The sequence below is a fragment of the Cavia porcellus genome, unplaced genomic scaffold (genome assembly GCF_034190915.1).
Source record: "Cavia porcellus strain 051 isolate PalLab524CR breed Dunkin Hartley unplaced genomic scaffold, mCavPor4.1 scaffold_10, whole genome shotgun sequence".
Taxonomy (NCBI): Eukaryota; Metazoa; Chordata; class Mammalia; order Rodentia; family Caviidae; genus Cavia; species Cavia porcellus.
Window position 1 is genome coordinate 9095036 of NW_026947493.1, and position 24649 is coordinate 9119684.

Here is a 24649-nt window from a genome sequence, read left to right on the forward strand (position 1 = left end):
TCTTGGAGCCAGGAGGCAGAGAGAGAACAGAGGAGCTGGGGAGGGACATGTTCTTTCCCTTGCCACATCCCCAGTGATCTACCCCTCAATCAGGTTCCTCCTCCTGATATACCAAGACAGCTGTAATACCTTCCAGAAACCCTGCCTCTAAGCCCATGGAAGTTTTAGGGGTCATTCTCTAGTTAACCAAACATTCTGCCCTGGCCCCAAAAGACTCATGAGTATGTCTTAATGCAAGATGCATTTAGTGTGTCTCTAAGAGTGGCTGAAGTCTTAACAGTTTCAGCATTCTGAAAAGGTCAAGTCCAAAGGCTCCTCTGAAACTGGTCAGCTATAGTTCCTCCCACCCCTCATGACCCAATCACCTTCTGAAAGTACCACTGTGAGCATATGAGAGTTCTGAGAGCCATTCCTAATGTAAACTCTAAGGTGTGTCCTATAGATTCGATATGTTGTGCTGTCACTTTCATCTTTCAGTGATTTTTATTTTCCTTTTTAATTTCTTCCATTGCCCAGTTTAACATCTTCAAAATTGGTTATTTGGAAGTATGTTATTCAGTTTCCATGTATTTGTGTATTTCCCACCTTTTGTGTGGTGATATTGGTGATTGATGCCAGAGAATGCTGACCCATGTCTTCAGCCCTTTTTTAAATTTTATATTGAGATGGAATTTTGCTAAGTTGCCCACACTAGCCTTGAACTTGAAATCCTCTTAGCTCAGCTTCCTGAGTAGCTGGAAATACAGACATGTGCTTTTATCCCTGCCCACCATGCTTGTTGATTTTTAGGTTTATACTGTGCTGGGCTGAAAAGATATATGATATAATTTCAAATTTTTAAAAATGGATTGAGACTTGATTTGTGGCTCAACATGTGATCTATTTTAGAGAATGCTCCATAAGCTGGTGAGAAAAATGTGTGTATTTTACTGCTGTTGGATGAAATGTTCTGTGAGTACATGTTAGGTCTATTTGTCTTTATACTGTAGTTCTATTCAGATGTTTGATATTCTTTTTCAGTGATCTATTCTTTGAAGAATATTGGGTGTTGAAATATTCAATATATTAATATATCAGGATATCTCTTCCTTTAGAATAATATTTGCTTTTATAGCATTTGGGTGGTCCAGTGTTGGGTGCATATCTATTTACAACTGTTAGATTCTTGCAGAACTGGTCCATTTAGAAATATATAATGACATTTTGATTCTTTTTATAGTACTTGATTTCCAAATGGATGGTTTTACTATCATTATTCCTGCTTGCTTTTGGGTTCCATATCTTTTTACAACTGCTTCTTTTCAGTCTATGTGTATCTTTATCAGGAAAATGAATTTCTTTTAGTCAACGTATAATTGGGTCTTGATTCTTATCCATTTGGCCAGCCAATGTGTTTTGATACACTTAATCCGTGTACATTCATGATTACAGATATTCTTTGTTTAATGATCTACCTGTTTAATGACTGTTCAGACTTATGGCCAAGGCACACTGTTTGGACTTATGATCTGATTTTCTTTTCGTTTTACAGTTCTGAACATCTTAACAGAGCCTCAGGGTATTTTTGTACAGTATACTTTGTTTACACAGTACTGTAACTTTTCGGTTGTATATTACAGTACTGCATGTAAGAGTTATGCAAATAGAAGCAGTCATCAAGTTGAAGTTCCATTTGACTATTTCTTTGTTCTGAATATTTAATGTATTTACTCCTCACAGCTCCTTATTTAGTGACCAATTCGTGTAATGCCCTAGTCACAGAAACAGACTGAGGAATGTCTGTTTCTATAAACGAGGAATGTCTGAATTATTGATAGATATGAACTTTCTTGTGTGATTTTGAATTTGTTTTCTTCTTGTTCTGTAGGGATTTTGGCTCCTTTTTACCTCTTACTTATTTTTGTGATTTGGTTGTTTTCTAACATGTTAAAGTTTGAGTCTCTTTCTTTTGTAGGTACCTGTTCTAGTAAGTTTTATGCGTTGGTGTATTTTGTGATGGTAGCTACCATTCTTTTGTTTCTAATATAGGATCCCCTTGAGTATTTCTTAAGGATTGGTCTTGTGGTGATGAATTCTGTTTCTGCCTATTGAAAAAAAAACCTTTATTTTTGATTTTAAATTTAAAGGACTTTTTTTTTTTTTGCTGGAGATAATATTTTTGATTGGCAGTTTGGGGTTTTTGTTTTGTTTTAGGATTTTGAATCTGTCATCCTATTCTCTTCTGGCCTGTAGCGTTTCTCCTGAGAAATCTATTATAAATCTACTGGGCATTCCCCTGTACAAGACTTGAAGCTTTTTTTAGAATTTTCTCTTTTGTACTTTTTACATTTTGACTATAATATGCCTTGAAGGATGTCTGTTTTGGTTCAATCTCATTGTGGTTCTTTGAACTTCTTGTATCTGTATGTTAATATCTCTTTGAAGACGAGACATTTTTAGTTACTATGTGAAATAGATTGCAAGGCCTTTCTCCCTTTCGTCTTCTTTTGGGATTTGTACAATTCAAGTTTTTATGTAATGGCATTCCATATGTCTTATGGGTTTTCTTCATTCTTTCAAGTTATTTTTTATTTTTTATCCAATTGTGTGAATTCAAAATACCTTTCCTCCAGTTCAGAAATTCTGTATTCTAGTTCTTCTAGTCCAATTATGGTGAACCTTTTAGAGTCCAAATGCCCAAACTATAAGTCAGAATCCTCTTACTTATCACAAATTACCAACACTGTAATTATACTTCGATATTGAGGTTTTTAGGAAAAAAATTCATATATTATCTTTTGTCTTAAAAGAAAAACACAGTAACAAAGCTTCTAATAATGCAAATAGTGTGTAACTATCTTTACCCTTCTTTTCTCCATTTCCCAAACTCGGTTTCTCTAGTTTCTCTAGTGTAGGGTTTAACTATTACAAACTGTGCTGGTATTAACACGGGTGCACATATATCACTTAAATAACTTTATTGAAAGGTGAAAGTCTGCATTTGATGTGATTTTACACAATGTGATCTTTGCTGTTTGTATGCATACTGATAATCAAGCTTTGGCTAGGCTAACTTGACTCATGACAGAGAGGGTTCTGCATGCCTGGTGTGGTAAACCTGCCTTGAATTCCACACCACTAATCCAGTCTGTTGAACATAACAATTCCTATTTCATTCATTGACATTTTTAGCTCCAACATTTCTGATCAGTTCTTTTTTGTGTGTGAATTTGTTTTGAATTCCTTCTTCATATCCTTAAATGCTTTTCTCAATTCCTATCTATCTGTATTCTCCCGTATCTCACTGAGTTTCCTTAGGATCTTTAATTTGAATTATTATTTTTAGGTGCATAGTGTTACTTTAGGAATATCATGTTTTCTTTCATATTTTTTGTGTCCTTATATTGGTGTCTGCACATTTGATATAACAGTTTCCTCTTTTAATTTTATGGATTATCTTTGGTAAGAAATAAACTTTTTATTTAGATAGGATGTAGGTCATTGAATAGTAAGGGTTTGTGTATAGGTGGATTTAAGAAGGTAGTGCATGGTATTTGTGTGTCTTTGCTGTCACCAGTATCTTTGAGTACCTCTTGAATCTACACAGGTAGCACTAGGACTGTGGAATTGGTATCTATCATCCTGGGGCTGCAGAATGTGGATATGAACATATCAGCTCATGTGAGGCTAGTGCTGATGGTGACAGTGCCACAGTTATGGTGCTGCAGGACTTGGACCGGACCCTTCCCAGGTTTCAAGAGTTAAGCACAGGTAATACCAGGGATTTGGGCTCTAGCAGTCATAGTTCCAAGGTGGTAGGCTGGGACGCTCCCTTAGTTCCTCTGTGGCAAGTACAGGTACATGGAAGGGGCTGTCCCATTTCCTGTGAGGCACATTCAAGCTCATGTCCTCTGATACTGGATGGAATCTAGCAGTGGCTGTGGTCACAGCCTGCATTGGTGAGGGAGGCCCAGTGTGAACTCCTTGCCTTTCTCCATGTTGTATATGGTTCCTTTCACTTCCTTGCTGATTTCCAGTGTTCTCCCTCAGTTACTGTTCTTCAAATACAGTTTTTCTTTGGCTTCCTGGTTCCTCTCTGTGACAGAGTTGTATAGTACACCTCTTATTCAGCCACCTTGGATTTATCAAAATAGCTAGAGTTTTTAAAGCTAGGCAAGAGGATGGGTCAGAAAGGATTAACAACAACAGGAAAAACAAACAGATGCATACTCGCTTTGTGTCTTCTGGTCGGGTTTCCCATTTCCCCTGCAGCCTAATCGCATAACAGATGTCATTGTTCAAAAGGTGTACAATTCTCTGTTCCTGCAAGCAGTTTCTTCCTCCTGATTCCTGGTGGCTTGTGTTGTGATTCACCTGCCAGGTCTTAGTATTATCTTCTCACCCATGAAAGTAGGGTTTAAGATCTCAGTAAACTGGTCAACAGCTTTATTCATCATACCCATAAACCCCTCAATGGTCCACTGAGAGGAGAGTGGGTAATAAAGTAGATGGGGCATGTCCACACCCTCATGTTCCACTAAGCAGTAAGATAGAAGGGCTGCAATTCAACAGCTCAAACCAAACTTGCAGGCAGTGTGGTTGAGTTCACAAGCGATTCTGGAGCAGGTCAAAGGGCTTTTGATGCAGAACCTAGCCAATGATTGCCTTGAGAGAGGTAACAGGGAATTCAGGGGTTTGAGAGAGTTTTCTAGGATGATAGGATTATTCTGTGTGTCTGTGGCTACACAGACATGAATGCCTGTCAAAGCTTATTGACCAGAACTTTGAATATCTACTTTACTGTCCATAAACTCTAACTCAAAACAGTAGATTTCAAGTTAGGATAAAGAAACGTAAAAACAGATGGGAGCAGAAAAATTGGATGTGTATGGGTTCTCAGGTAAAGAATGTGACCACACTGAAAAATACAGCTGGTCACACACATGTACTACCCTGTGAATGGCTCCTGGGTGGGGGGAGGCTCCCGTGGTGATGTATTCCAGGGCATGGTGGCTTACCTCTGCCCTGCCCTGCTGTGAGCCCCAAGCACAGACCTGCCCAGGAATTAAGAGAAGCCACAAATCTTGATTTTTCAAGTGAAACCTTCCTACTTTTAATGTTGGTAACTAACATTTAAAGGTCACAGTACCCAGTGGACCTCATAAAACATCTCAAGCTTTGTTGTAGTTTATCATCTTTGTCCCTGAACTGTTTCAGACAGTTGCAGGGTTGTACCACAAATTCCTGATGTTCTTTGATTAAAGTAACTCACCCAGCAGTCTGAGATGAAGTGGAAGAGATCATATCTGCCAGCTGTGAGTAGTGGCGTGTATGTTGATATCAGAAGTCTAGTGAGAGAGACTTCTTTGTGAGAGTAAAATGTTATTATTTTGCTGTGAGTTGGTAGAAAGTTTGAGGCTCAGGGTTTTCTGTCCCCCAGTGGGACAAATCATGAGGCAAGATGGACCCACAGAGGCTTCACTGGGAAACATGGTCCTTGCCTTCCCCTCAGGTGTGCAGAGGCTCTTTGCCTGTCGCCTGGACACTGTGGCCCTTGTCCCAGATATTTGATGAGCAACAGCGAAGGTCGAAGGGGCCAGCCTGGGTTCACACCTCTCCGCCAATGTACTTATCTTTTCTCTCACATGGGATAACGACTGTCCCTACCTTGAGAGAACAGCTGTGACGGTGAAACAAATTACTGATGTCAAGTATCACAAATGAAACATATAAACATCTGCTAAATAAGCCTTTTGCTGCTGTGAAGATGCCACTTGTAGATGGATGTTAATTTTTCCTGTAAGAACTTAAGAGTACCCCTTTCCATGTTGAGTCACATCAGGTAAGTATCATGGAGGTGAAAGTCCATGAGTGCTGTCCTTGGGGGAAATGTGGAGCTCCATGGAGCCCTGGCCCCTGCACTGGCTACCTGTGATGTGGGCCAGTCCTTCACTCTGTCCTTGGCACAGACCTGGGGCCAGGCAGCTTCGTGTTCTCCACTTTGGCTCAATCTAGGACTTGCTTTGGCTGATGTGTCACAGACATCGTGCAGGCAGAGGCCTGAGAGGTACACGCAGTGCTGGTTTGCCTCTGGAAAGGCTGACCTCACCATCGGGGAAAGATTACCTGTCTGCTGATCCAACGATGAGCATGTAGAGAGCTCTCACATAACCTCTCTACGTGAATTTCCCTGGCCATCTTAGGAGTGGGTATTGTCACCCTGTTCTGTAGATAGAGAAACTGAAGTCCTGTCGGGGCACCAGACTTGTCAGTCACACCTCTGGTTGGTAGCAAATCCAGGAGCCTGCACCTGTGTGACTTCACTATCTCTGTTGTAAGGCTGAGCTTGGGGTGGGAGCTTCTACCCCTGCAGCACTTTCCCCCAGATCTGTCTCCACTCCCCTTTTGGTAAACATGAGAGGTACCTGGGTCAGCCTGAAGGAGCAGCAGCCTGGTCCCCATGTCGCTTGCTCTGGCAGTGAGCCAGACTCCGAAGAAGCTGCAGTCCTCATGAGTGTAATGAAGTGCATGAGACAAGCCTTGCCTTGCTGGATATGGCTCAGCTCTCCAGACAGGAGATGCTTGTGTGCTGGTGGAGATGCCAAGGGGTGGAGGTGGCAAGGAGTCCTGGAGTCAGGGAGTTGTCAACAGCCCCAAGTCAAAGTCCTTGCCCACCAGCTCATCCCCAGGACCCAGGAGTCCCAGCAAATCCACAGCTTCTGAGGTTGGCCATAGTGGATAATGAGGGACAGAGGGGACCTGGAGAGAGGAGGTGCTGAGGACTCACTTCTTACACAGCACACTTCAAGGGAAAATGGTTTCTAATGTTCAGGCCCCAAGGCCCCGGGAGTCAGGGGCCCTCAGCCTTTTCTCATTATGAAGGAGGTTCTGTGATCCCATTTTACTGATGGGCATTGAGGCTCATTGAATGAAATGACTTGATCAAGCCAACCCCATTGAGAATAACATCTGGGTGTGTGTGACTTCAGAGCCAAGCTGTTTGGAAACCAGCTGATTCTATGCTCCTTTCTCCCCTGTTTATAAGCGTGAAACACAGATAGGCCTGGTGTGTCTTCAGTTAGTATTATTCATTAAGATTAATAAAATAACACCTATTTACCTAGCATCAGGACCTGGGGTGTTCTTTATATCAATTTGCTGAACTTATGGCCAGAGCATTTGATTGTCAACGGTATGAAGCGATTCACTGGCAGCTGCACACCAGCTGCTGTGGCTTTGTGTCCACCTCTGTAAACTACTGAGGAGCAGGAGAAAAGGCAGCTGAACATCTGAGACGTATATACATTTCATGTAAATAGCTCAGGACAGTGGGCAAGGCCTTCTACAAGGACCTGGTGACATTTACATACCTTTATTGCTATTTGGGGTGTCTTTGGCTTTCTTGGTGACTCAGTGGTATAGAAATGTGTGCTGCACCATATGTTACACCCAAAAAAGCAAGGCTTTGCCCATGATATTGGATCCATATAAGAAAAATCTGTAGTCTAGAAGTGGGCAGAAAAAAAATGGATTCCATGCATCTGGGACCTTGTAGGAACCTGAGGATGGATGTTATTAGCAGCTTTATTTGTAACTGTTAAACACTACAAATGGCCCAGATGTTCTTCTGTGGTTGAATGGATACACAAGCTGTGGTATACCCACACAGTGGAATGCTACACAGCAATAAAAAGGACAAATAATATTGACTCACACAGCTTGGATAGATCTCAAGAGCATTGGGTCAAGTGCAAAATGCCAACTCATACAGGTTACATGCTGTGTAATTCCTCCTACACAGTGTGTTCAAAGTGATGGAACAATAGCGACTAGTCACCAGTGGCAGGGCACTGAGTGGTGAATGTGATGTTGGGATGTGTGGCCTTCTGGATGAGCTGGGCTGGAACCCTGTGTGGGATAAATGCCACCAGGTTGGAACTGCTTTGTTCCTCTCAGCATGGAGCCCAGCTGACCCCTGGTTTGACCCCAGGACTGCAGCAAGAGCTCCACTCCCCCTGTGCCAGTGCCACTTGGGCAGTTGCTGCCTGCTCTGCCGGCCTCCCTATTCCCTATCCCAGAGGAGTTCATGAACCCACCAGGCCTGCTGAACCAGGTCTTGCCAGGCTCCCTGGGCAGGACCTGTGGTTAGCATTTCAGTCAGTGCAGGGACCCAGCAGACTTTCTCTGAATCTCTGAAGTGCAGGATTCTGAGAAAAATGACACAACTTTGCAACCTGCCTCCATCAGGCATGGTGAGTCACAGGTGGTCACACACCCAGGAACCTGCCTTCATAATTAGCCACCTGATGTCTTGGCCTTGGGGCTGGCCACGGTGGACAGAAACCACACAGGCTGCTATGACTTCACAGAGCTTGCCACTTCCAGAAGTTTGAGGCCACCCTCAATCCTGCCCCTCACTGCTGTGGGGCTGTCCTGCACTGGGGCTGCAGGCACAGCTTGCTGGCCACCACTTCAGTTCAGAGTTGTGCCTTCCTGGTACCCACAGCCGTAGGGTTAGGGATGCAGGAGGTGGGGTGAGGGTCAGCCAGGCAAAGTGTCTGGCATTTAAGAGACTTGACCCACTGGCAAAACCTCTAGGAATGGCCAGGCTTGGTGTCTGCCCCCGGTCCTCTCTTCACAAGGTAACTTTGTTGGAAGTTCTCATTTGACTGGGAGAGGGGGCCAGACATCTAGAGAGTGAGTCAGGGAGGTATTGTCTGATGGAAAATATCATCTCAGAATTCATTGAGAGTTGATTCAAAAAGATACTGGCTTCAATTTTCCCCAACCTATAAGCAGCCCTGGGATTTGATCAGAGTTGGTTATGGCTTTTTCCTTAGGGTTGATATGGAAATGAGAGCAGAGAATAACCAAGAGACATAGGAAAAACAAGCTTGCAATCAAAATCTGGGGAGTGGGGTTTCCCAGTCTGCTCCCCATTCTGGGCTCCCACAGTGACTCATCTTCCCCCTTCAAATGCCACTCCTGGGTCATCACTCATATCCCAGTGCCCTGAGTTCAGTTACTACAAGAGAGGCTGGTAAGTGAGGTCTGGCTGTGTTGATGCCTGGGGAAAGGGCATTGGGCTTCCTGACATGTCACTCCTGCCTAAAATTCTCATTTGCTCATCTGCTCTAAAAGTGCTCTGAGGATAGGGAGTGTCTTAGTTACTTTTTACTCATCACTGAGACAAAATACCTGATGCCCAACGTTGGGAAAGGAAAGGTTTATTTTGTACAGTTTTGGGAGATTTTAGTCTATACTTAGTTGGCTCCAAGGCAGGGTGCATGGTGGGGCCACAGTTCATGGTGGCTACAAACAGCAAGGCAAAAACCAGCGAGAGACACATGCCTTTTTTCTGCCATTACATCACATCCTGGCTCCACCCCTAGGCCTGTGTAGCACTCACACCCCCAATCTAAGCGTTAGACAATGAAGCAGTCACAAATGCATAATGCAAAGGCATGAGGCTTGGGGGCCACCAACATAAACCATAACATTCTACACCTGGCTCCCAGGACTCATGTACATCTTTTACACACACAAAAAAATTTAGTTTATTTCTAAGAGCTTCCAAGATCCTAACAGTTTTAGCATTGCTGAAAAGTCTAAGCCTCAAGTCTCCTCTAAGATCTATGGCAAACTTTTAACTGTAACCCCCTGTGCAAATGAAACAAGGTTAAACATTTCTGAACGGCAAAGGCACAAGATAACATTACTATTTCAAAAGTTATAAACAGGGAAATATAAAGCATTGGAAACAAAGCAAGTCCAACATCTAGCAGGGCAAACTTTAAGTCCTAGAGTTTTATGCTTAGCATTTGAAGCAATCTGCTTGTGTAAGCTCTAAAAGGTTTGGGTGATTCCACCCCCATGGCATTTTTAGGGGTTTTAGCTCCTGCAGCTTAAAAAAAACCACACTCTCTGCTCACTTTTCATAGCTTTTTTTGGATGATCCACGTTTTTAGCTTTTTAAAGCTTTTGGGGTCTCTATTGTACCTTTGTCTTTACCCTTACATCATTATTTTTTACTTTAAAGAGTTTAAGACAAAAGAGGACATAACAAAGCAGATCAGATCAGAGCAATGCAAGCAACACAGCATTTTACCACAAGACAACCCATAATTAACAATAACTACCACAATGTCTCTTTCTTTGAAATAGTTGAGCATAACTTCATATACAATAGTATCAAACGTAACAAAACAGTATAAAACCATTCAAGAGAATGAAAGCATTACAGGGCTTTCAGAACCAAATAACAGAGAATGAACAATGGCTACTATATTATCTCATTTTCCATAGAAAATTTGTTTATACTATCACACATAATGATATCCAATAAGATATAACATGATAGAACCAAAGGAAACAGAACAAAAGCATAGTAGGACTTCAGAGTAAGATGATATTAAATCAGAGCTGGCTATTCTAATGGCTTATTTTCTTCAAAAGAGCTGTTCATACTACCACAGATAATAAAATCAAACAAACCAGGATATAACCATTCCAACTAATGAATGCAAACACTATAAGGCTTCAAAGCAATGTAATGGGGAATCATGATTACCATAAACTCCTATGTATGCTTACCATTTCTTACACTAGGGAGACTATATGGTATTTATACATGTGAGTTTCATTTATTTTGCTTATGAGTATGGTCTCAAGTTGCGTCCATTTATTTATAAATATCTCAATGTGATCATTCTTTATACCTGAGTAGTACTCCATTGTATAAAAAAATACCACAACTTTTTTATCCACTCCTCAGTTGATGGACACTTAGGTTGTTTCCAAGATAAATTGTGCTTCTATAAACATGGGTGCACATATATCACTGTGGTATGATGTTTTCAGTTCTTCTGGGAAATGCCTAGAAGTGCAATAGTTGGGTTGAATGGGACTTCCAACTCCAGCTTTTTGAGGAGTCTCCAGACTTATCTTCACAGTAGTTGCACCAGCCTACACTCCCACCAACAGTGCAGGAATGTTCCTTTTCCCCGACAGCCTCTCCAGCATTTGTTGTTGGTAGTTTTCTTGATCCTGGCCATTCTTTCTGGACTGAGATGGAATCTCAATGTTGTTTTAATTTGCATTTCTCTAATGACCAATGATGATGAACATTTATTCATGTATTTATTTGCCACTTGTATTTCTTCATCTAAGAACTGTGTATTCATCTCACATGCCCATTTTTGGATTTGGTCTTTGAATTTCGGGGTTCTGCTTTTTTAAATTCTTCATATGTTTTAGACAGAAGTCCGGGGATCTGGGGATATATCTCAGTGGCATAAGTGCCTGCCTAGCAAACTCAAGGTCATCAGTTCAATTCCTAGTACCCAAACAAAACAAAATAAAAATGTCTAAAAAATAGACAGAGGTCCTTTGTCTGAGGGATGATAGTTCACTAAGATTTTTTCCCAGTTTGTGAGTTTTCTTTTTACTATGCTGAGGATTTCTTTTGACATGCAGAAACTTTTTAATAAGACGTGATCCCAGCTATTGATTCTGGGAAGTAGTTCCATCCGGTTTGATTCCTGTTCATGAATTCTGTACCTAGCTCTATGTCTTCAAGATTTTTACCTAATTTGTCTTTCAGCAGATTTAGTGTTTCTGTTTTAATATTCATATCTTTGATCCATTTAGATTTTATTTTAGTACGTGGTGATAGGTATGGGTCTAGTTTTAGTTTTCAGCATGTGGAGAGCCAGTTTTTCCAGCACCATTTATTAAAGAGACTGTTGTTTTTCCAGTGAACATGTTTGGCCCCTTTATCAAAGATAAGGTGGTTGAGTATGTTGGTAATTGTGGTTGTATCTTCTAATCTATTCCATTGATCTTCAGATCTGTTTTTATTCCAGTACCATGTTGATTTTACTACAGTTGCTTTGTAGTATAACTTCAAGTCAGGGATTGTGATGTCTCCTGCCTTGCCTTTGCTGCTTAGAACTGTCTTTGCTACTCTAGGTCTCTTCTGGTTCCACATGAATTTTAGGAGCGATTTTTCTAGGTCTATGAGGTATCTTGATGGTATTCTCATTGGGATTGCATTGAATCTATATAGCAATTTTGGGAGAATGGCCATTTTCACAATATTTATTCTTCCTATCCATGAGCAAGGGATGTCTTTCCATTTTCTGAGATCCTCTTCAATTTCTTTTTTCAGGATATTATAATTTTCCCTGTATAGATCTTTTACTTCTTTTGAGAGATTAATTCCTAAGTATTTCATTTTTTTGGATGGTAATATGAAGGGTATAGCTATGTGAAGGGTCTTTCATTTCTCTCTCAGTGATTTTTTTTGTTAGTGTATAGACATGCTATTGATTTTTGAGTATTGATTTTATATCCAGCTACATTGCTGAATTTATTTATTATATCTAGGAGTCTTTCAATGGAGTTTTGGGGGTCTTCTATGCAGAGTATCATGTCATCTGCAAATAATGATAATTTAACTTCCTCTTTTTTTTTTATCTTTACCCATTTTATTTCTCTCTCTTGTCTAATGCTCTGGCAAGTATTTCCAGTATTATATTAAATAGGAGCAGTGATAAGGGACATCCTTGTGTGATTTTAAGATAAAGGCTTTCAGTTTTTGGCCATTTAATATGATGCTGGCTGTTGTTTTGGGATAGATGTCCTTTATCATATTGAGGTAAAAATCATCTATTCCAATTTTCTGTATGGTTCTTATCATGAATGAATTTTGGGCCTTATCAAAAGCTTTTTCTGCATGTATAGAAATGATCATGTGATTCTTACTTTTGCCTTTATTGATATAATGGATTACATCTTTATTGTTTTACATATGTTGAACCATCCCTGCATGCCTGGGATGAATTCCACTTGGTCACGGTGTATAATCTTCTTGATGACTTGCTGCATCCTGTTTGCCAATATTTTATTGAGGATTTTCACATATGTGTTCATTAGGGAGATTGGCCTATAGTTCTCTTTTTTAGTTGCATCATTCACAGGTTTTGGTACTAGAGTAATATTTGCTTTCAGAAATGACTTAGGATGAATTGCTTCCCTTTCAATTTCATTAAAAAGTTTGAAGAGTGTCAACATTAAATCTTCTTTGCATTTCTTGTAGAATTCCACAGTGAACCCATCTGGGCCTGGGCTCTTTTTGTAGGTAGGGACTTAATTACATTTTCAGTTTCATTAATAGAAATTGGGTTATTCAGCAGTTTTAAATCTTGACCCAGCTTTGGTACTTCATAAGTTTCTAGGAATCTGTCCATTTGTCCTATGAGAGTAGAGGTTTTTGAAATAGGTGTTGATGATCTATATTTCTACAGGGTCTGTAGTGATTTCGCCTTTATCATTCCTTATTGCATGAATTTGAGCTTTTTCTTCCTTTTTTAAAATAAGTTTGGCTAGGGGCTTATTAATTTTATTTATTCTTTCAAAGAATCAACTCTTTGATTCATTGATTTTTTTTGATTGTTTCCTTAGTCTCTATTGTATTACTTTCTGCTCTGATTTTTATAATTTCCTTTTCTTTTGGCTTTGGGCTTGACTTGCTCTTCTGTTTCTAGATGTTTGAGGTATAGCATCAGGTTGTTTATTTGTATTCATTCTGTTTTCCTGATGTGGGAACTCAGTGCTATAAATTTTCCTCTGAGGACTGCTTTCATTGCATCCCACAGATTCTGGTAAGTTGTAATTGTATTTTCATTTGCTTGCAGGTATTGTTTAATTTCTTCTTTAATCTCCCCTGTGACCCACTGATTGCCTGAGTGTATTATTCAATTTCCATGTGTTTGTGGGTTTTTGCAGTTTCTTTTATCATTAATTTCTAGTTTTATGGCACTATGATCTGATAACATGCATGGGATAATTTCAATTCTTTTGCATTTATTTAAATATTTTTTGTGGATTAATACATGGTCTGTTTTAGAGAATGTCCCATGTACCACTGGGAAGAATGTATATTCTGATGATGTTGGATGGAACACTCTGTATATGTCTATCAAATCCATTTGTTCACAGGTATGATTCAGTTCTGTTATTTCTTTGCTGATTTTCTGTTTGTTGATCTGTCCCTTGGTGTCAATGGTGTGATAAGATCTCCTGTTATAATTGTGTTATTGCTAATTTAATTTTTCATTTCTATTAATACTTGCTTTGTATAACTGGGTGCCCTGGCATTTGGTGCATATATATTTAAGATAGTTATCTCTTCCTCTTGAAGTTTTCCCCTAACCATTATGTGTAGTGACTTTATCTCTTAGGATCAGTCTTGGTTTCAAGTTCACATTATCTGCAAACAAGATAGCTACCCCTGCTTTTTGGGGGGTTCCTGTTGCATGTAGTATTATTTTCCATCCTTTGACTTTCAGTCTGTGAGTTTCTTTTTGGGTTAGATGGGTTTCTTGTAGACAGCATATGATTGGATTTTGTTTCTTGATCCATTCTGCCAGCCTATTTCATTTAATTCATGAATTGAGACCATTCACATTAATAGTTATAGCTGTTATAAATTTGGTTTATTGCTGACATGTTATCTTTCTACTGTTACATGTTTATCTTTTCATTCTGTTTAATTGTCTATGTTGCTTAGTGTTTTTTTTCCTATGTGTATCTAGACTATCTTTCAGTATTCTTTGCAGGGTTGGCTTGGTGTTCATGAAGTTCTTCAGCTGTTCTTTGTCATGGAAGTATCTTATTTCTCCATCCATTTTGAAGGACAGTTTTTCAGGGTACATCAGTCTAGGTTGAAAATAATTTTTCTTTAAGATCTAAAAAACTTCACTCCATGCTCTTCTTGACTTCATTGTTTGTGTTGATAAATCTACTGTGATTCTGATAGGTTTTCCTTTTGGGTAATCTGTCTTCACTTTCATTGAGGCGGAATTTTTGATTTCCTGTATATCTCTTTGAATCTGCTTCATATATTTGTTTGTTTCTTAAATTGCTCATGCAGGGATTCTATTTTTTGTTTTGTTTCTCTAATTATTTAACTGCGTCTTCTTTAGATGTGTTCAGTATCGCTTTCATTAATTTTATCATTTCTTCTTTTACCTCGGGAAATATTTCTCATTTGAATTCCTTTAAAGCTTCCTGAAGTTGCTTCTTTATTTCAGTTGCTATTATTTTAGGTATTTCAGGTGTATGGCATATATTTTCTTCTATGTACATGGCTCCTATGCTTTCTTGGGATGGGCTATAAATTTGAGATTGCATTTTGGTCTTTCATTTTATCATTTTCCTATATTTCTGTTTCAAGTGTTGTTTCAAGGCTTTCCTGGGTATGTTGGAAATCATCTCCTATGCCCTGGGCTCCTGGGCCTTAATGGAGCTTTCTGAGCATTGTCCAGTCAGGCCCTCAGGCCTTCTGTGCCACCTTCAGTGTTCCATGTAGCTGGGCAGGCACCTAACCTATGTGGATGATGGGCTAAAGTTCTCCCTGGGCAAAGACCAATGTCCTGGAACTCACTTCACCTGCTCTCAACTCCCCCAATTGAAGAAGGTTGCTGGGTGTAATGAAGTTGGTCTGCAAAACCTCCCAAGGCTAGTCTAGTGTGTCTGGGAGTTGGGCAGGTCCTTGAGCACTGGGAGCAATGATCTTAAAGTCTCCTGGGGCTTGGGATAGCATGCAGGACTCACCTCAGCAGCCAGCTGAGTTTCCCGGGTTGAAAGAAGGTCACTGGGCATAGCCTGGGCAGGTTTGAAACCTGCTGAGTGCAGCCTAATGTGGCTAGGATCTGGGTGGGCCCTTCAGCCCTAGGAGGGATGATCTTAAAGTCTCCTGGGGCTCTGGATGGTGAGCAGGACTCATTCCAGCTGCCAGCTGAGTTTCCTGGTTTGAAAGAAGCTACCTTTACATCTTTATATATTGCCCTCTCAGGGGTACTCTGCTTAGCCTCCCAACCTTTTTGCAATCAAGGTGGAAGCCATTTTACCCTCAGAATTTGTGCATTTTTTTACACCTAAAATCAGTGCCATGTGGATGCTGCCAAGATTTTCTGCCAGCTGGAGCAGTAGCCAGGCTTTTTTTTTCCCCCCCTTGGCTGTGGGGTCAATTGCTTGGATCACTGAGCTCTGTGAACCTGATTATAAGGAAAAGCTTTTCTATGTTGCTGCCATTTTGGGACCTCATGTGGCAATCACTATTTTGGAAACTTGTGTGGCCTCTGTCGCCATTTTGGAGCATAGTGCTCTGTAACTTTTTTTTCTGAGCAAATTTTTTAATTTTGTAGTTTTGAGGCTGCAAAGGGTGGAGACCTACTGTTTTCTGGGATGCCCCATGGCCATCTTTTATTTCTCTGGTTTTAGCAAAGTCTGTTTTGTCTTTATAATCTACAACTTTATTGGAGTCTTTCCCCCCAAACACAGTGTTTTAAATTATCTCGTTGGGCTCTTTGCTCTTGATTTGCAACATGTATCTGGCTGAAAGCTCCCAACAATAGCCATGCCACAGCCTCAATATTTGACTGCCTTGAAATTTCCTTTGCCAGATTAATCAGCCGGTTACCCTTAATCTCATTCTCAAGTAAAGTGTCTGGGTATGAGCAAAATGCAGACAAACTTTCTGCCAAGCCATAACACACATTTTGGGGAGTCCAACAACCAGTGTAGTCCTTCTTCGCAGCAGAAACCTCCCAAGCTTGGTCTTTACCATCAGGCTTTCTATCAGCCCTTTGGTCTCCTGAGCTCTGACCAGAATCTCCTCTATAGAACAGCCTAAGCTGTTCCCACTCTATGCATCCAGGTGACATGTCTGAACCTTTTCAAATTCTGCCTGAAAGATATTTCCAAAGCCTCTTGAAAAACATGGTCAGATAGAGGCATAGCAAATGACCTCACTCTCTGTACCAAAATCTATATTAGTCAGGGTTTTACTGGAGAGAACAGATATAACATGAGATATACAGATGTAAAAGAAACAACAAGATTGACTTATGATGGTCGGCCACAGAGTCAGATGAGGAAGTGTGCACAAGGTGTCTACACACTGGAAGCCGAAGGATTCAATACAAGGTCTCGAGTTCACCCTAGTGTCTTGTGCATGTCCACATCATCAGGCTGATGGATCTGTGACAAAAGGCCAAAGGCTGTACAACAAAAGGCTGAATAATCTATGTCAGAAAGCTGAAGAGTCTACACTGGAAGCCAGGAGACAGGTCCAAACCAAAGGTGAAGACTGGAGCTTCTCCCAAGAATGGAATGCATTCGTCTTTCCTCCTTTTCTTTTATACCTCCAGGTGATGAGCCATGGGTTTTCTTCTACACCCTTGGGTGTAGAGGTGCTAAAGCCATTTACTTAACCTTTTAAATGTCTCAGGTTGACACAATTAATCAAACACTACAGAGACCTTATCAACAAAACAAGAAAGAACAAAGCCAACCAAGGCAATGCAGTGAAATTGGTACAGAACTTCAGAGTAGGATACTGGGATAACAATAATAGCTACCATCATATATCTTGTTATCTTCACAATAGTTGTCCACTCAATCAGGTATAATAAAATCAATCCAAAAACAGAACACTATAAAACCTATCAAAACAGAATACTGAATAAAGCAAAATAATCAGAACAAAGCAAAACAGTGAAAACAATATTTGCCTTCAAAGAGAAGATAAAATTAAATCCTCCATATTTGCTATATTGCATACAATCATCCTCCCAAGAAATGCTCAGACCTCTGGCTCCAGGTCAGCATAATCAACCCAACAATAAAAGCATTTAGCTGCTTTATGTGCCTTAGTTGATATCAACTCAGGCTGACCACAAAATCATCTGGTTGTTAACGGGGCTGGGAGCACTGGACATTTCATTCTAAGCCTGCTTGCCAGTAGGCTCATGGGAGAGGTGGACTTTTGGCTCCCTGGTGTGCCCACAGCTCATGCCCTTTTCCATGAAGGCTGGCTTGTTGCTTTCTTGGTTGGTCCCCCCAGGGACCTTATCCTTTCACTGTGCTTCCAGCTCCAAGTACAGAGCTTTGCACGTACTAAGTGCTTGGTAAATAGGAGCCAATGAGTATGACTCTGGTCTTCTTTTCAGGAAGGGAAATACACATTCTGAATGCACCTGTAAGATGGAATTTAGAGATGAATCCTGCTAGGTAGGCCATCAGAAAGAGAGTTATCCTTACTGTATAATAATCCATTCCCAAAAATTAATGGCTTAAAGCAATGAGCATTTTGTTTGCTCGTGACTGTAATTTGGAAGGGTTCAGTGAGCATTCCTTTGCCCTGCACAGCGAGGGTTGAGCTGCATGGATTCACTGCTGAGGTAGTGCTATAAGCTGTTATTGTCTTCTCCACAGAGGCCCCACAAAACTTCTTAGGCTTCCCTAAGGCCCAGTAAGCGTGAGATGGAAAGTACAAATGACTAGTCTTTTTGACACAGGGAACTGGAAATTTGTGTTGCATTGTGTCCTCCACATTATTCTGTTGGTTAGGAAGTCTCAGAGCTGAAATTCAAGGGCCTTTTTATGGGAGGAGTATCACAGTTCAGGATTACTTGATAAAAGTATCACATAAGCATTTCTGGGGGAGAGGACTGAGCAGTTCCAAAGAGCACAGCTAGAAACCCCTCTAGATCCCCTCTAGATGTTATGGCCACCCAGGGAAGCCTGCAATCAGAGCATGGTAAGGTGTGGTTCCCCAAAGTGGCCACCACAGTGCTTCTAGCTCACATGTTCTGGAGTACTGCCCTTCCCATCAAGAAAGGGAGGCCTATTATGCCTCCCTTCCCTTGGAACTGACTAGGCTTGTGACCACTGTGGTGACTAGAATATGGCAGAAATGATGGTGTGGGACCTCTGTGGCAGGTTGTAAAAGGTGAAGCAGCTCCCACCTGGGGCTTATGCATGCTTTCTCTCCTCTCCTTTCCAATATTGCTCAGGCATCTGAGTGAACAAACCAGACCTTAGCCTTTGACTCTTCCAAGGTCTGGGATAACAGAATACCAGTGAGATAACCGGACACCAGTGGCAGATCCTCCCCATTGTGTCCTGCCTGAATCCTTGACACAAGCACAGTGAATGACTGCATTCTGGCACAAAGTCTTGGGTAATTTGTTAGGTGCCCAAAGGAAGGTGGGTGAAATACAGTAGTGGGACCTCCCAAACATGGCCCTGAGGATAGGACCAGTCTGGCAGAACAGCCTGCCCAATGAGGCTGTCATGTGCTGGTATAGATTGAGGTCAGAGCATAGGAAGAAGCATGCATACAGCTTGGTGGGAAGATGGTGGTGGGGCTGGGCACAGTGAGGAAAGGGGATGATGGATAGCAAGGAGCCAACAATCATCTGTCCCAGCTGCTTCCAGGTGAGAAATGAGGTGCAGCCAGGACAGAAGCTCCAGCAGCACTGGTTAGCCTCGAGACATGGAAGCTAATGGCAGCTTCTGGTACATGTGTGGCTGTCACCAGGTGGAGAAACCCATTTCACCCTCACTAGGATGCACTGAGATAGGGACCAGACCCATCTCAGGGGTCTATGCAGGAAGTGCTGTGACCTACAGGAGGGGATACCCTTTGCTATGCATACATTCTAAGTGCTGGCAGCTTCCTGGCTCTGCCACCCTTTCTAGTTGCATTTAAGACTTGGAGTAAGACTCCTGCTGCCTCTCCTTTGTCCTCACCCTACAGATTTTCATCAAACACTACATAATTTGGGTGATAGGACAAGCATGGTACTGTGGACCATAGTGGGGGAAGGGTGGAAAGCTGCCTTTCAAAATGATCTTTAGGGTCTGTAGGCCAAGAAGGACTGCCTCAGGGTAGCATCTGGGGTCCATGACTGTCAACCAAAGAGTAGGACCCCATGACTTCCTTTAAACTGCCCTGTTCTTCACCTCCTGCCTGATAGACTCCAAGCATGTGACCTCGTGTCACTTAGCAGTATGCTCAGTTTATAGAAAGGAAAGTGAGGCCCAGGAAGTTCAGCTACTGACCTGGGTTAGAGGCAGGGAATCAGGATTTCAGGTCCCTAGCAGTGGGAGATGAAGTTGTACTGGCCTCTGGCCCAGGGCTGGTATAGTCTATGGCCTACTCAACCCTGTGCCCACCCATGCCTGGTACAAGTCATGCCACAATCTCAATTTCACATTATTTTTTATTATAACTGTACTGAATGGGATCACTTTTCCAAGAAGATAAATCATTTCTTAAATCAGAATGAGTGACAGCATAAGGATAGATAAGAAAAAGTGGCAGGATAAAAATGGCACCACTCAGTATTCCATAAATCCACTGGGCCATGCCACTCTGGGGAAAGTTATTGTAACTGTTGTATCAAAGTGGGTTCTGCCCTGTTCACATGTTATCAACACCATAAAAAGACCTTTTGAAAGTGAACACTGAAAAGGCAGTGTGTCCTGTGTGAAGGAGCCCAGCTTGCTGGCTGCTGTTCTCAGCCCAATCCGTTCTGCACCCTGCTCTCCGGCTTCCTCCCCACTGCTGCTGCTTTGGTCACACAGGCAGGGCCAGGCAGGGTACCCAGGGAAGAGCGATGGGACTGAATTTGGAGCATACATCCTCACACACGTTCTTACTCGGTAATGATCCCCCAGGGGCCAGTTTCTTAGAAAACATTAAAAGAAAAACAAAGTAAATATGGGTCAGGTGTGACAGGTTATCACTGGGAGCCAGCACAGCGGTCAGAGCGTGGTGTGTGCTCCTCACGTCTGCCACACAGAACTGGTGCTTCTGTGAAGGGCGGCACTCAGCCCCTGCAGCAGCTGCCTTGGTGCTGTGAGGACTGATACGACGCTGTCAGGTTAGAAGGCAAGTCACAGGGAAGCTCTGGCTTATTTTTAGAGCCACGTTTATTCTGCAGTGCTATTATTTCTTTCCAGATTATAGTTAGCACTGAAAACTGAGAGGTCATTTTTCCAAGAATAACTCAGTATAATTATATTTTTACAGTGTTACACAACCCTCTTAACATACACATGAAATAAGGCAAAGTAAGTATGCATTTGATTCTCTAGTAGTAATTTAGCAGATAAACTTTAACTCAGATTTCCAGTCTGATCAGTGGAATGCAAGAGAGACACAGGGACATCCATACAAAAAAAAAAAAAAGATGAAAATAGGAATTAAACTTAATTTATTTAACTGCTTAAAATGAGGCATTCCATTGATTACCATATTTGTTTTTAAAAAAGGCTTCATATATCAAAAATTATAAAAAAAGTGCACTTAAACTTAAGTACCTGATTAAAAAAACAGAAAAAAAACCACTCTTTAATAGCACTGTAACTAACAAAAATGCAAACAATAAACATGCTCACCAAAGAATAAAAAAGTCACTTAGAAAAGCAATATTAAGCCCGGCATGGTGGTGCACACCTGTAATCCCAGCACTTGGTAAACTGAGGCAGGAGGATCACCATGAGTTTGAGGCCAGCTTGGGCTCCATATTGGGTTCCAGACCAGCCTAAACTGCATAGTGAGACCCTTGCTCAAAAAAGAAACAACCCAGTATTACAGTGCTCTAACTCTATGCGAATGGGACTGGTGTATTCATGCCCCAGTTCTCCCTCCCCAAGTTCTTTCTCTGAGTGGGTGAGTTTATCGGAGGGCTAGAAGCAACACCTCTGAGTGAAACTCTCAGTTCTCATGTGGCACCAGCACAGTAATGAAGGAAGGAAGAGGACCTGCCCTGACATATGGGCAGGGCTGGGAAGTGTTTGGTGACTACTAAATGCCCAACCAATGGCAAGAAACCAGCTTATAGCCTTTTGGCCTGGTGGGTGGCTGCTGACCCTCAGATCTTGGGGCAAAGGAGATGCTGGGGTGAGCAGATGATAGTGGTCTAACTTGAAGGAGACAGCCAATTCTGTGGTTCGTCATGGTCTCTGTCCAGGGGCCCTGGCTGCTTAGTTCTACATTCACAGAACTGAGCATAGACACCTTCTGAAGGCAAATCCTTTGTGAGACAGCAACTGTGGCACAAACTGGCACTGGTACAACACAGTGTCGGGGCTTTGGACCTTACCAAGTCTCTTACTTTATAAGAACATACTCAGAGGGGTGGGGCAGGGGAGGGAAGGAGGGAAGAAGGGAGAGGGAGAGGGAGAAAGAGAGGGGGAGGGAGAGGGAGAGGGAGAGCGAGAGGGAGAGAGAGGTTAGTGTACCTGCCAAGCAACTGCCCAACTGGGGAAGGCTAGATAGCTCTGGTAGCTGGCAAAACTGGAGTGGTTATTCATCTTTAATATAATGAGATTTCTTTTGCCAGAATTTAAAAGCAGATTGAAGAACCACTTAGAACTTACTTTGCAGTAGCTGAGTCATCTCATTTCCTTGGAGATCAAGTGGGAAATGATGTTCCTGTCACATTTGTCTGTAGGAAATACATGGTGAGCAGTGGGTAGGCATAAACACTCCTATCTTTTATTTACAGGTATCACGAAGAGTACCACTGCTCAGAAGCCCCACCTTTCTCCAAGAGGCCCAGAGAGCCAGTCCTCCTTGCAAGGGCCATGACTCCCTGAAGAAGGTGGAATGGGCCCTGTGTTGATAAGCAACCCTGCCCCGTGCCTTGCCCAGGAGGTGAGGTGAGGTGCTCTTTCCAGAGTTTTCCTCATTTAAGGAGAGAGGGCAATCATGGGCTGTTTTATGTCTATCATGGCTTCCTAAGCTGCCAACTGAGGTGGGCAAAGCCTAACATCTGTGCTGAATCTCAGGAAGGCACTGCATGTCTGACCTGGTCCCAGCAGGGGTCCAGGATGCAGAATTCAAGCTAGCATAGAACCCACAATTCCTAACTGAATCTCAGAAAGGGAAAGGGCTATGTAGAAACCCTGCATCCTCTGAGCATCTGGAATGTTTTGTAGGAAGCCCTGCTTCCCTGGAAAGGGCTCTAGGTCTAATTCTCTGTCTGTTACCTTAAGGCCATGGATGGATCTACCATGGGTGTTTCTCCGTACTCCTCACTTAATAGATAAATACAGCTCTGAAACTAGAGAAACTGCCAGAAAACTGACTAAAAGTTTTTTTTAATCCCATAATCTAAGTTAGGGATAGTAATATTCTTACAACTTCTGACATCAGTGCAGCCAAGACTGGGTTTAACTGATCTTTTTTTTTTTTTTTTCCTGGCTAGGAAAGAGTCTAAAAGATAAATTACAATTATTTTAGGAAAAATGGTAATGGTTAAAGTATATTGAAGCCTGAGGACTATAAATGTGTTATTTAGCTAGTGAAAAATATTACACCAAATCATACCTAAGTATGATTCCTAAGTTTAGACCCTTCTAAAGATCATTATAACTTTGAGACATCAGTAATAGGTTTTTCCTAGCCCTGGAATCTACTTAGTCTAATTGATTGATTCCACTTGGTTTTACTATGTGGCTTCCCAAGATAGGAAAGAAATAGGCTGAGATAGATTTTCATTGAGTAATTTTTTTCTTGCTGTTAGCCAGTTTTTCTGTAGCTGATGTGCTGAGGGAGAGGAGATATGAAACTAACTTCTCCTCCTCCTAAGTATCACTGATAAGAGTGGTCAGATCCTCTTAGTTGGGGAGGAAGGAAGAGGGGAGGAGTGATACTAAGTGTGGGGTTATCTGACAGTGAGTGTGGTGCTGAGTGCTTAATCCAGCTCTCATTCAGATCAAGGGCAGTGTATGGGTCAAATGACGACCCAGAAGGCTCTGCCTACATTTTGGTGAACCCAGCAGCTCTGTGGACTCTGGCCATATTTGCTTCTCTTGAAAGGGCTCTAAAGGGCTGTAACCAATGCCAAATGCATGCTGGGAAAGAAGTGCCAATTTCAGACGCATATGCATTGGAAAAGCCTTCAGGCCACTGAGGAGTTGGGTGGATCCTGGTGGTCAGACGTCCAAAGGGCTCACAATGGTGAAGCCAGAGTCCTTGCTGCTGTCATCATCAGGGCTGGAGCTGGGGTTGCTGGAGGAAGCTGAAACTGGACCCATCAGTGGATCTGAGAATACCAGTGGGGAGCAGGCTGGGGTCTGGCTTTTCCCAGATGTGCTTCTGAGGGTGCGAAGAGGCTGAGCTTGGCCTGAGAAGGGCCTCCTGGCAGTGCCCCCTTCATCTTCCTTTGATACCAAGATGAAGTCATCCGAACTCCCTCTGTCTTTGTACTCCGTAGTTTCTGGAGAGGCCTGGGCAGTACAGAGAAAATAACAGGTGAGACAGAAAGCTGCAAAGAACTGGTAAAGGGCTCTGGATCTGGGGAACAGTCTAGGGAGTGTTGAAACACTCCCTGGGATCCACCCTGGGATCCACCTTGGGAAGAGGTGGTGTTTAGTCCTACCTCTGGAATCCCAGGCATTTACAGTGGTGCAGGATCAGCAGCACTGTGTTGAGCCCTCTGAACCTGAATGCTGACTTCCCAGCAAAACAAAGCCAGGTGCCTGCTCCATAAGCTGCAGATAGATGCTGGATTCAGGAGCCAGCCAACTGTTGGCAGGCAGTGTTCTTTTCAGTCTCATGTGGAACCTCTAGTACAATTACCCCATCCTCCAAGTGCTTTAATTTTCTGATCCATGAAACAGGGTTAAGGGGTGTATCTCCCTCTGAAAGTGTGGTCAGTGAAGTGAGGTGATATGTGCAGATGTAAACCTCACAAGACTGGCTCCCTAATGTGAGCTGCCACACCTGGGGTGCTTTTATTACCTGTTTGAAGGCTAGCTTTCAGAAAGCCTAATGTATTTTTATCTCACATGAATCTCAGAGCTA

General features: G+C 42.1%; 1 protein-coding gene across 9 annotated transcripts in view; it reads right to left on the reverse strand.

Annotated features, from left to right (window-relative positions):
- Positions 1–20748: 20748 nt before the first annotated feature.
- Positions 20749–24649, reverse strand: part of Tbc1d5 (TBC1 domain family member 5) — a 615865-nt gene continuing 611964 nt past the window's right edge. For all 9 annotated transcript variants that reach the window (XM_063257823.1, XM_063257829.1, XM_063257828.1 and 6 more), the window contains one exon: positions 20749–24072. In XM_063257823.1, coding sequence (XP_063113893.1) covers positions 23779–24072 — 294 coding nt within the window. In that variant the 3' untranslated portion in view covers positions 20749–23778. The remainder of the gene's footprint in view (positions 24073–24649) is intronic.